This window comes from Centroberyx affinis, unplaced genomic scaffold, assembly GCF_046629955.1.
Source record: "Centroberyx affinis isolate AG114_WGS23_722 - 3 ecotype Tasmania unplaced genomic scaffold, CSIRO-AGI_Caff_v1 ptg002666l_1, whole genome shotgun sequence".
Classification (NCBI taxonomy): Eukaryota; Metazoa; Chordata; class Actinopteri; order Beryciformes; family Berycidae; genus Centroberyx; species Centroberyx affinis.
The window spans coordinates 60,909-74,578 of record NW_027280852.1 but is presented as its reverse complement, the minus strand read 5'-3'; the positions used below and the strand labels follow the sequence as shown (position 1 = coordinate 74,578).

At 41.8% G+C, this 13,670-nt stretch overlaps 1 protein-coding gene across 1 annotated transcript in view; it reads right to left on the bottom strand.

Moving 5' to 3' along the window:
* Nucleotides 1-13,670, bottom strand: part of LOC139657313 (CUB and sushi domain-containing protein 3-like) — a 117,988-nt gene that overhangs the window by 50,772 nt on the left and 53,546 nt on the right. Inside the window, exons 25-35 of the mRNA XM_071535104.1 lie at nt 13,074-13,190; nt 8,058-8,171; nt 7,878-7,973; nt 6,729-6,932; nt 5,810-5,934; nt 5,066-5,162; nt 2,563-2,667; nt 2,340-2,458; nt 1,569-1,638; nt 857-973; nt 303-512 (exon numbers count right to left, since the gene is read on the bottom strand). Coding sequence (XP_071391205.1) covers nt 303-512; nt 857-973; nt 1,569-1,638; nt 2,340-2,458; nt 2,563-2,667; nt 5,066-5,162; nt 5,810-5,934; nt 6,729-6,932; nt 7,878-7,973; nt 8,058-8,171; nt 13,074-13,190 — 1,374 coding nt within the window. The remainder of the gene's footprint in view (nt 1-302; nt 513-856; nt 974-1,568; nt 1,639-2,339; nt 2,459-2,562; nt 2,668-5,065; nt 5,163-5,809; nt 5,935-6,728; nt 6,933-7,877; nt 7,974-8,057; nt 8,172-13,073; nt 13,191-13,670) is intronic.

Below are 13,670 nucleotides of genomic sequence, written 5' to 3'. Positions count from 1 at the left end.
CCTGAATTTGTTGCCAAATGCTTTGGGGACATTTTTCCCCATGGTCTGAAAAAAGTAGTTAGTCGCTTGTCACTTCTGAGAAATAAAGTCACAGCCAGACAATTCTCTAAATCTAGCAACAAAGTTTCCAGGTTGTAAACAGTTGCTGTTTTTAGCCAAGCATACAGCGCAGTCAGACATCCAGCCTATGAAGAGACGTCTGCTGCTGTGTTTTTTCTGCCAAGCAAATTACCCAGCTGTGTTGTCACTGTGAAAGAAGATGTAGCCTTAAAGCTAGTAGTGACAACAGTAGTAATATTTACCTTGATATGTGATGTGGAACCCTGGTTTGTTCTGTGAGTAGTCACTGTGGAAGAAGAAGCTGGTCTGGTGGGTGGTGCTGAACAGAGGCTTGGGGATGACTGGTCCGCTGAACCTGTCAATGACTGAGCCGGTCTCTAGCGTTCCACTACGGATCTCTAAGTAATCATGGATCGCTTCGGTGGAGAAGTTCAGAAACTGCAGATGGATACCTAAGAAAAGCACATGGCTTATGTTATTTACAGCAAACAACAATAGACTCATAGAAAGGCTGGCAATAACAGCTGACACTGAACAGTGTGAATTGAACATCCTTCGCAGACTGTCCTAAAAGTATACACGGCTTAGGCCATACAAAGACTTGACTGATTGACTGATTGATTGACTGATTAATTGAGTGAGTGAATAAGTGAGTGAATCAATAAATAACAGATATATTGAGGGACAGAGAGATAGAAAAACAGCTAGACAGATATAAATATATATATATAGACAGACAGACCAACCGAGAACCCACACCATTTCTGCCCAAAGTGTGCCAAGTTGTGTTTCTTACCGAAGCCGACAGGTAAGTTGACTGTCCATGTGCAGTCTAATCCACTGGGATAGTTGCCGGGGTAACCAGGACTTAGAATCACTCCACTCACATCAGTCATAGATCCACCACACTGGGCTGGAGACACACACACATTCACGCACACACATTCATGCACACACATACACACACGCGCACACACACACACAAAAAAAGGAGAATAGTGGTTCAGTGTTGAAAGCAGCACCACATCAAAAGCAGGAGGCTGACTTTATTGAGTACAACAAACAGTCACGCTTCTCCTTTTAAATGACAATAGTTATTGAAGACTTCAGTATCTTCAACCTGACTTTTTGCCTTGTTTTGAATTAAATACACAAATACTGAGATTTTAATAAATATGCTTCTTGATCAAATTACCATTGTGCAACTAGATGTGTGTCCAGGATTTGCTTAGTTTGCCTCAGTGCGTGCTAATGCTTTAGCACACTGTGTATGTTTATTGTAGAATCAGAGCGAGCTTTGCATCATGTCAAAAGCTTTAACATATCAAAGGATCAAACAGCTCAATTACCAAAAAGTCACAGTAAGCATCTTAGTAGAACCAGGCCTATATGCATTAAGATCATCTTCATGTGTGTGTGTGGATCTGTGTGTGTGTGTGTGTATGTGGGTGTGGGTGTGTGTGTGGGTGTGGGTGTGGGTGTGGGTGTGAGTGTGTGAGCATACCTACCAAGACATAGTGGTACAGGATAGTTCCATCTCCTCACAGGTCCAGGCATGCAGGTGATGTGGGCATTGCCCTGGAAATAAAAAAAACCCCAGATGATCCATTATCATACAAAAGTTGGAAAATGACTCTGTACATTATACTGGGGTTGGTGACACCCTAAAAACCCCTACACCCGGTAACCCAGACCAGAGTAGGGTATCCTTTACTTACTAAATACATTAAATAAAGGACTTAAAAACTGTCATTTTGTCTACTGAACAATAATATTCATGCATTCCTATGAAAACCTAAGTCATTTTATATCATTGATGATGCAATGTAGAGCTGCATATTAAGCAGGAGGTGGGCCAGCCTACACCAGAGCTGTAATCTGTACAGAAGTTGGGCAGACAACACCAGAGACATACATTATTCAGGAGCTGTGCAAACCACACCAGAGCTGTACGTTCAGTAAGAGTTGGGTAAACCACCCGAGAGTGGGGTTTCCTTCTGCAGTCGCTGTTTAAATAGTTCTTGGTTTGATTCCTTAAGTAGCGCAGCCGGAGGATAAAAAGAGAGAGTGGCTGCACATCTGAAAGGCTGAATGACTTTTCATTGTTTCAGATGCATTTCTGCCAGTTGGTCTGCATTAAATACAAAAACAACTGCCACTTAGCTGTAATGCATGTGTCTGCTCTCAAGTGAACTGGACATCTCCCAACACACATTTGTCCCTCTGTCTGTCTAACCAATATAAATTTATACAAGATGATACACAAGTTGTATTTTTACCTGAAGAGAGTATCCTTGTTCACATGAAAACTGTACGACGTCTCCCACCATATATCTGTCTCCCTGTCTAATTCCATAGTTTGGAGTCTGGGGCTCTGGACATGACTCCAGCCCAATAGCTGAAAAAAAAAGTCAAACAAACATGATCAGAGTGTGTCAGACAATCATTATGCATATGTAGGATAAATATAGCATAGAGACAAGATAGAAACAAACACGCTACCTGTATATTCCAGGTGAAAGCCAGCAGCTGAGACACTAATATCAGAGCTGAAGCTGAGATAGAGGTTGTTAGATGTACTATTCAGCAGAGGGGGGATGGTGGTGCCTGAAAGCAGGGGGAGAGAAAGAGAGCAGCAGAAGAGCTTGATCACATTTTTTCATATTTCAACAGAGGTTTGAGAGCAAATCATCTTTAGTTATCCGACAGCAAAGAAAACAACAAAGGCCTCCCAAACCTACATTTTCACTTTGTTTAGTTTGTGAAGTATTTCTGAAGGAGGGAGAGAGGGATTACTTTTATTTGAGGCATCTGTTTTATTTGAAACCACTTTTCAAATGTTGGCTTGACCTACTTAGCGTGGCAAGGGAAAGTACAAAGTGAAAAATGATACCATATTACTGAAGCAACGCTGGAAAAGTTCAACAGTGTAATTCTGTGAAGGCCCTCCAGAATAGCATAGTGTTGGCTAGATGTTGCACTGTAATGTAAAGGAACATTAACCTACTCTAAGCTCCTTCTCGGTGAAAATGTCAGTGTCTTGGCTTAGCTTCAAGATGTGACTGTAAAGGGAGTAACAACATCTTCTAATATTAGCCACTTGTGGAGTTTACTTTTCCAAGGGCCAATGAGTTGTGGGCAAAGCTTATTTGGATTTACATGATGTTGTTTATTTTGACATTCATGAATGACAGGCGTGTCAGGAAAACTTATGAAAGATAGCGAGACATTCCTCTGGATCTAAATTAGGACGCAATAGAAGTTGCCTGTTGTGAAGAGAATTAATTAGCAGATTTTTGAACACTATGCAGCAGCTCCCCTGCTGGTCGTGTTCACATTCCAGAGAAAATCTCATTCATTATCATACTGAAAAATAAAAAAAAATATGAAATGTTGAATGATACATGACGATGAATAATAAACTGCATGAACTTAACCATAACAGTCATTTTTGAATAGATAGCGTTATTAATTAACAATTGCAATTGACCCTTGTAAAAACTGAGTTTCATTGTTAGCCTGCATGTATTACAATCACAAAAGGAAGATGTTCTCTTTTATATAGAAAGGGAATCACTGTCATGTTAATTTCATTGTTGTCAATAATATAATTTCAGATCCAATTCAGTATGGCGATGTCGAGCCTTTTCGCATAGATCATTTAATGCAATAGCGGGAGGGCGACCCAAGGACTTTCTTTCCCTAAAAGCAGTCCGAGTATCCCCTGAAGGCCACGGCTCCCCCTGCAGGCTGCCACTGGAATCACACCAGTGAACGAATCCAGAGGAATGTCTTGCAAAACAGCAACATGCCTGCCAAAAATTTGCATTACATAGAAGAGCAATATTTGAGTATCATGATTGAGCTTAATAGCTCAATCATGATGAGGAATCATTGTATCACATGCCATTCTGTTTGATACTTTACATTGCTTTGATTGTTATATTGTTGGTATTTGATCAATTATAACTGTTAAAAGTAGAGTAATTTTGAAAATAACACCTGCTCTTTCCATGAAAGTCAATTAAAAAGATGAAGCCCAGAACATTGTGTGGTAAATTTATGGAACATTTAGCAGTGTGAGTATTTCACTTTTGCAATTAGCATGTTTGACAAGTCATGGTTGGTTAGGAAAAATCCAATCCTAGCTATGCTACAAAACCTCCCCATATGTCTTTGAATGAATCTCAGATAAACAAGCAGGTGTCACTGGGTGTGTTCCTCAGCCCCTGCTGGGAGAGGCAAAATGGAACCAGTTAACTTCTAATTAAAATTTTTATCAACAGGTTGGCTTCCTAGCAGGGAGCTGCATGGCCAGCAGCGAGGCCGACTCTCGTACAGCTCAAAATATAAACAATGACAAACGTGCAATGGCAAATATGGTTTTATTTTTATTTTTTTGAGTTGCATTTGCGTGCCAAGTATCTGTCTGCTATGCTCGGGTGTCATAATATTTACAATGTTGCTTTTTTTCTTCATTTTTATTTTACGTTATGTATGTTTGTGTGACTGGTCCTGACCGCAAATTCTTTCAACCGATACATTCCACTCTAACTGGTCCTGTACAGCTATGTGACAGGCCATCTCAGTAAAGTTGATTTAGGAACACACCTAGTCCTGAGGTGGAGAAGTATACTCCTGGCTAGTCAATCTCACTACCAAAGTAATTGCAGCTATCAGCATTGGACAGTAGATTAAGTAGGTAAAGCCATTTACTGTAACTTTGTGTATATGTTGCTTTTCTCTGAAAACTTCTGTCCAACGTTGTCTGGGCACAGGCTACGGTGTTTTATTTTTGTCCCATGACACATCTGAGCCGTTTCTACTCAATGATTCAACTATTTTTATGAAATGATATTGAAGATCATGTGGCAATGGAGACTTTTTTTAAATGGCAAACATTGCAGGCGCTTGTGAAACCAAATCAAAGCCATGATGTTATTGACCACAACATCTCAGTAAATTTCACACTCGCTCTCAAAAAGATACTAAAACAATGGGTTACCAGAGTAGCTGCCTAGTCTTGGTGCGTGGTTGTCAGCTCCATCGTAGAAATCCAGAGAGTCCCAGTTATGCTCTGTAGCAAAACTCACCACTTGTATCTGGAGAGAGAGAGAAGAGAGATATATAAAGAGAGAGAGAGAGAGAGAGAGAGAGATTATTGTTTTTTTTCCTTGGTTTGTTTTGTTGTCTTCAATAAAACATTCGAATTGGCCTTTGATTGCATTTGGTATGATCTATTCTATTCTACAAACTCCCCCAATCTGGTAAAGGGGGTGAAACATATGACATCAGAGTATTCCTAATATAAATGTTTAATAAAAACTGTCAATAAACAACAAACAACCAAAAATAAGATGTGTGAGCTTGGTATATTTTTTGACAATAAAGAATATTTGAATTGACAGAGAAAGAGACTAATGGTGGTTTGGGACAAGCTGACTGGATGTGATGTTCTGTAAAGGGAAAATATGTTCTGATGTGTCTGTTAAACAGTAACAGACTCCACTTTGTGTCGGAGGCATCTTTGCCTTTGTATTGTCCGTGAGAATGGTTTCGCTTCCACACAATCAGGCATTATCTCTTACATTTAGATCCTATCCACTCATCTCTGGATGGTCGCTCTATCTCACCAAACATCCAACCATTCATCCATCCAAAGCTATCTTATCTTCTCTGACATCCTGCCCGCTCAGCATTCTAGCCAATGATAGGTAGATCAAACAGGAAGCAGTGGAACGGGCGTTACCTGTATTCCAGCCCCTTCTGGAACAGAGACCTTCCACACGCAGTTCTGGTTGTTGTCATACGGCTCTGGGTAGCCAGGCGACAGGATAGTCCCACGACGAAACGTCAGCACGCCCCCACAGGGAACTGTGAGAGAGAGAGAGAGAGAGAGAGAGAGAGAGAGAGAGAGAGAGAGAGAGAGAGAGAGAGAGAGAGAGAGAGAGAGAGAGAGAGAGAGAGAGAGAGAGAGAGAGAGAGAGAGAGAGAGAGAGAGAGAGAGAGAGAGAGAGAGAGAGAATAGTGAGCAGACAGGTTGCCAGGTCAGAAGAGAGGAGAAAGGTTACAGTTTGTGTGTGTGTGTGTGCGTGTGCGTGCGTGCGTGTGTGTGTGTGTGTGTGTGTGTGTGTGTGTGTGGGTATGACTTAAGTCACTTTCAGGGACACACACCAGACTTAAGAACAGTTGATTGGGGACGGCTTGTGCAACTGGGGACAAAAGCCGTGTCCCCAATTGGTAAAATGCTGATTTTTGGGTCAGTGGTTAAGGTTAGGGTTAGGTTAGGTTAATGTTAGGGTTAGGTTAAGGTTAGGGTTAGGTTAGGTTAATGTTAGGGTTAGGTTAAGGTTAGGGTAAGGGTTAGGTTTAGGCAAGTAGTGGTTATGGTTAGGGTTAGGGTAAGTCTCCAGGAAATGAACGTAAGTCTATGTAAATACCCCAAGTGACATAAGTAAGACTGTGTGTGTGTGTGTGTGTGTGTGCCATTTCCACAGAGAGCTACAGCAAGACAGAGGCGGGAGGTTACATTAGTCACCAACCCTGTGTACTGGCTTTGATGCAGTTAGGCTCGATCAATGCTGGGCTTTTTTTTTTTTTTTTTAGATTTATTTTAGGCATTTTATACTTTATTTGACAGAGAGAGAGGGATTTGGATTTATATTTACCTATACATGTCGGCAGGGTGTCGTTCCATTGCGCTAAGTTGTCCGGTACACTCTCACACCGTATGGCGGTGGAGCCATGCAGAACGTAGCCGGGGTTGCACTCAAACTGCACCGCGGAGCCCACCGCAAAGTCATTGCCAAGACGCTTCCCAAACCGCGGCTCGGGGACTGAACTACACTGGGTGGAACTGGTCCTCGGTACAGCTGCAGACATAAAAAAGATGTCAAACAAGCATTAAAACGTGTCGATGTTAGCAGTTTACCACTTCAATAGGAGTTTAACTGGTTAATCGTTCCCCTATCACAGAGTTTCTTTCCTTTGTGATTTTATGTGTCCCCGATTGAATTAAACCAAATATGTGCCCAAAATGGCCACCACAAAATAACAACTGTGATATCAAATTGAAAGCAAAGGGTTTGGGGTAACAACCATTTCTACACACACATACAATTCACTGCTATTGTGGAAAAACTTGTTAACAAGGTAAAAGTTGGTGTTGTCTATGTTTTTACTTAAAGGAATAGTTCACCCAAAAATGAAAATTCTGTCATCTACTCAATCTACTCACCCTCATGTCAAATGAAACACAGGTGAAATTTGTTAGTCCATATAACACACAGAGAGGTTGCCAGCACAACTTCGTAGCGGCCTTCTCAAAAACAACTGAAGTCAATGGGGACCTGTTCTTTAGAGTTCCAAAACAAAAACAGCCAAACAATCACACTGTGAATAGAAAGACCTATACACCATTATTTGTTGCAAATCAATCAGCTGTAGTTAAGTTGCACTAAATGATGGTGTAAATATATTGTAGGTCTTTTTGGAACTCTGAAGAACTGGTCCCCACTGACTTCAGTTGTTTTGGAGAAGGCTGCTATGGAGTTGTGCTGGCAACCTTTCAACTGGCATGAGGGTGAGTAGATGATGACAGAATTTTCATTTTTTGGTGAACTATTCCTTTAAGTTAAGTTTATACTTTACTTTATGGGCTTAGTTCTGCGAACTTAGAGGCCTGTGAAACCTAAATTTTAGTACTCTCCACCAGTCTGAAAAAAGGCTGTTTTTGATTCCTATAATGTTTATTTTGTGGCCATAAGAGGTTTTCCTTTGACAGCAGTGTACTATTGACCTCGCTGTGTTTGGCTGACCTTGGTAGACAAAGTGGAATCCTTTAGCGGTTTCTGGGCCGACTGTGGTGAACTTTATGGTGATCTGGTTACCCGAACTCAGAGGGAGAGACTCACCTAGATACAGAGAGAGGGAGAGAGGGTTAGGGCTTTAGTGGTGAACTTTGTGATCTATCTATCCATTCATCCATCGATACTTACCAGAGTGAGACCCAGAGAGAGAAGACAGCAGCGTATTCTGCTGAGTGGGTCCATCGTAGATTTCGACCACATCATTCAGAGAAGTCTGGAACAACACAAACTGACCAAAGAGGACTAGAGACAAGACAGACAAGAAAAAAAAGACAGATAGAGAGAGAAGTAAACCACACTTGAATGGTTGTGAATTATCATTCCGTGCCACTGTCTGTGCCTGACCTCCCAGTGATGAATTCAAACTGTAATGCCTAATTTAAATGTCATTAAGCTGGTGTGTCAACTTCTATTTGAAGCCAAATATTGGCACAAAATTACAAATCATGACACTTAATAGCCAAAACATCACCTTATCTCCATCATGCACTGCCTCCCCAGTCTGTTGGCTACGGTGCATCAACATTGTCAGCTAATGTGGAAAATGCTAGCGCTGGCAAAATTTGGCTTACATTTGTCAACACATGACAGTTTGGCACGATGCTTTTCTGTCCCCAAGTCTCCTCTACTGTATTTCATGGCATTTCTACTTTATTATATAGAGTGGAGTGGCAGGAAAGACGGGACAGAGTGGGAGTGAATGGCATATGACACAGATGGTGAGCTGTCAAACCCATGGTGTCACAAGTTCATAGTATTCGCCTTAGCCCACTGAGCCACCAGGATGCAATCCATATGGACCCACATTCACTCGCATTCTTCCAATTTTCTCTCTCATGTTTGCGATCACTGTGTCTTCAAGCCAATCATAAGTGAAATGCTACCAAGACATAAATATGAAGGTAGCGTAGTCGTACTCATACGAAGGGGAATCTCTGTTTGTCTGCAGCTCACGGAAAAAGAAAGGTCCTTTAGGATAAATTACATTTAGTTCAGCCTCAATGGAGCTAGCTCCCCCTCCACTTGCACTTGACACACACCAGTGCACATTCACATGAACCCACGCACACACACTCTCCTCTCTCCCTCTCTTTATCCCTCTCTATCTCACTCCCTCTCTCTCTTTACCCCCCCCCCATCTCTCTCTCACTCTCTCTCACTCTCTCTCTATTACTTGACCCTCAGGCTGAGGTGTAAAGGATTAAATTTGAACATTGCCAAGGGTATTCGGCTATAAGAAGGTCACTGGTCACTTTAAACAGTGCTGTTTCTCTCCCTCTGTGGAGTTCTTTTGAAACCTGATCCGACTTTCGCTAAAATGTTGCTCTGACTCACAAAAGATATCTGATTTTCTGTAAATCCTGAGCTTATAATAAAATAAAATAAAAAAAAATACAACACAATTCTAATTATTGGTTGACGCTGAGTTGCCCCTGCAGGTGTCAGAGTTCAAGGGAAGGCAAGGTGGGAGCCTGACAGTAAAACTATCAGTTTGAAATAGCTTTTATAGGGTAGATGAAAAGCACAGAGCTACTGTAGCTTGTTAGCCAAGTCTGGTGTATACTTATAGCCATGATAGTGCTTGGAGGTGTGGATGCGGACGGGGGTTGGGTGTTGAGCGGACATGAAGAATGGCGGGATTCTGCCTGTCAGCAGAAATAGTTAAAAGCCCTCCCCATGTATTCTGAAGGAAAGTGATTTGTGTCTCCACCATTCCCCGCTGGGTCAGTCAGTGATATCTAGATACCACAGACCAGGTGGAGGAGTTCACGGGTAAAATGTCTCAAAAGCAGCATAGTTTGAGACAGGAAGACTCACACACACACACACACACACACACACACACACACACACACACATTAACTCATGACGCATGCACGCAGGCGCAAGCTTACACACTGCCAAGACATCTCAATGGATTCCTCTCATGCTGTGATAACTAAGGACCACACACACACACACACACATACAAACACACATGCCACACACAGAGCTAAGTGATCACAGCAGCGTTGTCCCATACTGAGTTAAACACATGCCTCAGTACTGAAAATCTTTCTGCATTGCAGATTGTAGAAAGTGCACGCACACACACACACACACAAACACAACCTTTTCTAAAACTTCCACTCACACAGACAAAACACATGCATGCTGTCTCATTCTCTCATTCTCCCATTCTCGCTCTCTCTTTAACACACATACACAAACATTGTTTTCCAGTTTGACAGCTCCTTTTGAGTTTCTCTGGAAATGAACTACAGCAGCATTAATATTAACTCTCTTTGCCTCATTAATTCAGAGCTTCCTTCTTCAGTGTTTTTTTTTTTTTCTGATTTTAGACTTTTTTCGTAAAGACATTCCTTTCTCTCTCTCTCTCTCTCTCTCTCTCTCTCTGTCTCTCTCCCTCACTTATTTTCTTCCTAAACAACATCATCATCTGCCTTTCACACAGGTTGCTGTCCTAAGTTTGGGAATAACAGATCACATAAAACAGGATTACACTAATCTCACAAAAATGGTAACTTTACCTGCTGTGAAAACATAAATTACAGATATATTAGGGAAAAAAATGACCATTGCATGTTTTTCTGGCACACAACGGACTTCAGTTCTCACTTCCCAGCTCAAGATCACATTTATTACATATGCATAACTTCTATGAGGATGATGGCTGATCAAAACAAATCTGGGCATGGTGTGAAGCTACAGCACTACAAGTTAACAAAACAAGCCTCACAATCTCTCTCTCTCTCTCTCTGTGTGGGAGGTGCAGGGAGGCTGTCTGTGTGTCTTATACAATATGTAGGGCAAACAAATCTTAGCTTCTCCCAGTCAACACTTCTACATGGAACTGACACTCCAAAAGCCTCAACGCAAATGTAACGAGACAGCAACCATCAACAGCCTCAGGGAACGCTGCTATTTATTCATAACGCCACGGGGCATAATTGGACATCATCGACACTCATATCCACCAATTACTGATTGTTTATAAAAGTTCAAGTCACACCTGGTTAGGCAGTCGAACCGAATAATCGGTCAACCTCTAATTTAGATGTTAATATGTGATGTTGTGACATGGTATTATAGACACAAATGTAAACTTACACATCTTGAAAATGATACTGGATACACTTTGCATGAAATTATATTATTATTCAAATTACAGTTGATAAATTGGATTAAACTGTTTAACTGTATCTTCAATGGATTTTGGAGGGAAAGTAACCCAAAATAAAGTGAAAATAATTGGATTACCTTACTGAGTTTAAATATTCCAGCGGATGATTTTACTGATAACTATTTCATGCCAATAACCAGTAATTTGAAAGAGATTACATTTTGAGAGTAACCTTCCCAGCGGTCACGACTAGAAAAATGACACCACACTCCCGACGAAGCCATGCTTTATGTGAACAATCTTCTACAATATTCATATCTTCATAACGTGTCAGTTATGACTGGCTGAAGGACCAGTGATCAAACGCGGTAAGATAAAAACAGCCTCATCTTTAAATGTCATTTCAATGATGAAACCCTGTCCTGGAATCAAATAAGTGCCCAGCTAGAGTCTTTTGATCATGTGTAATATCTCCAGTGGTTTTCAAAGTATAATCTAAGAACCCCAAAGGGTCCTTAAGGGGGATCCAGAGTGTCCCCAGTAAAATCAGAGAATGTTTAAAGTCATCTTAGTTCATTCAGTAAAGTTCGAACAATAAGAAAATACATGAGAAAGAATATTGTGATTATAGGTTTCACTCTCCCGACTATTTTGTCCACCTACAATATAGACAGTTATACATTTCTGTACAAAGTCATATATAACATCAAAGAATGAGAGAATGACAGAATGAAGAATGTATTATAATGACTGTATTTATTGTAGTTTTTACTCGACCAACTGTGTTGTCCCTTCATTTAGTAAAGACAAGTATTCAATTCCACTAAATCAGGCCACTAAATCCTCCTCTCCACACTCACTGAGCTTGGCTTCTCAGGATCTGCTCTCCGCTGGTTTGAGTCCTACCTCTCAGGGAGATCCTTTAGAGTGTCTTGGAGAGGGGAAGGGCTTGGATCCCTTCTCTTTTCAATATACACCACCTCACTTGGTGCAGTCATCTGCTCACATGGCTTCTCATACCATTCATATGCTGACTATACCCAGCTCCTCCTATCCTTCCCGCCAGATGACCCCACAGTCTCGGCACGGATGTCATGCCTCGCCGACATCTCGGCATGGATGAAGGAACGCCACCTTCAGCTTAACCTGTCAAAGACTAGCTCCTTGTCATCCCAGCCAGTCCCTCTGTACAACAACAGATCAGTATCCAGCTCGAATCAGCTCAGCTCATTCCCGCAAAGTCTGCCAGAAACTTGGGTGTCATGATTGATGACCAACTAACCTTTAAGGAGCATGAGGCTTCTGTTGCTCGGTCATGCCGATTTGCCCTGTACAACATCAGGAAGATCAAACCCTTCCTGTCAGAGCATGCAGCACAACTCCTGGTACAGGCGCTTATAATATCACGCCTTGACTACTGCAGCTCCTTACTGGCAGGGCTCCCAGTATGTACGCTCAAACCTCTGCAGATGATCCAGAACGTGGTGGCGCATCTGGTCTTCAACCAGCCCAAAAGAGCACATGTCACTCCGCTGTTCATATCCCTCTACTGGCTCCCAGTTGTTGCCCGCATCAAGTCCTTGATGCTCGCCTACAAAGCAGCAACCAAAACGGCTCCGACCTACCTGAACTCCCTCATTCAGGTCTACGCTCCCTCCCGCCCACTACGCTCTGCCAAGGAACGGCGCCTGGTGCTGCCACCACAACAAGGCCCTAAGTCTCTAGCCAGACTCTTCTCTTCTGTGGTTCCTCGGTGGTGGAACGAGTTACCAAACTCCATTCGATCCGCAGAGTCCCTCTCAATCTTTAAGAAAAGGCTAAAGAACCAGCTCTTTAGTCAACACCTTCTCACCTGATGGACTGTGTAATCCAAAAAAAAGAAAAAAAAGAAACCTCTTCATCTATATATATATATTTATGGTATTGTCTGGTACAAAATCCCATTGAATGGAATGCCGTGTGTGCATGCAGGAGTGTCTGTGTTTGTGTGTGTGTGTGTGTGTGTGTCTGAATAAACTTACCAAACTCTCTAGGTACAGATATAGAGTAAATACAGCTGTGTCCAGCAGTATAGTTTCTGGGGAAATTTGGAGATAAAACAGTCCCCTCTGAACCTGTAGACCGACTGCCACATGGAGCTGGAGACAGGATATACACACACACACACACACGCACACGTACACACAGAGATAGACAGACAGACGCACACATACACACACATACACAGAAATACAGAGAAAACAGATTGTTGATACTAGAATAAGTATGTATGTATACGTATGTAAGTAAGCAAGTGTGTGTGTGTGTGTGTGTGTGTGCATGTGTGTGTGTGTGTGTGTGTGTGTGTGTGCATGTGTGTATATGTGTGTGTGTAGTGTAGTGTAGTGTAGTGTAGTGTATGGGGTGATATCTCTGTATTTGAGTTTCTGATATATAGACATGGCAAGTTGAGCAGTGCGATTATCACAGTTAGTCATGCATGATGATGGCTGATGACTATCCTTAGAAAGTGTGCGTGTTTGTATATGTATGAGTTTATGTGTGTGTGTTAACTTGACAACAAGGTGATGCTCTATTACACTCAGGTATGTGTGTGTTGTGTGCATGTTTGTGTGTGT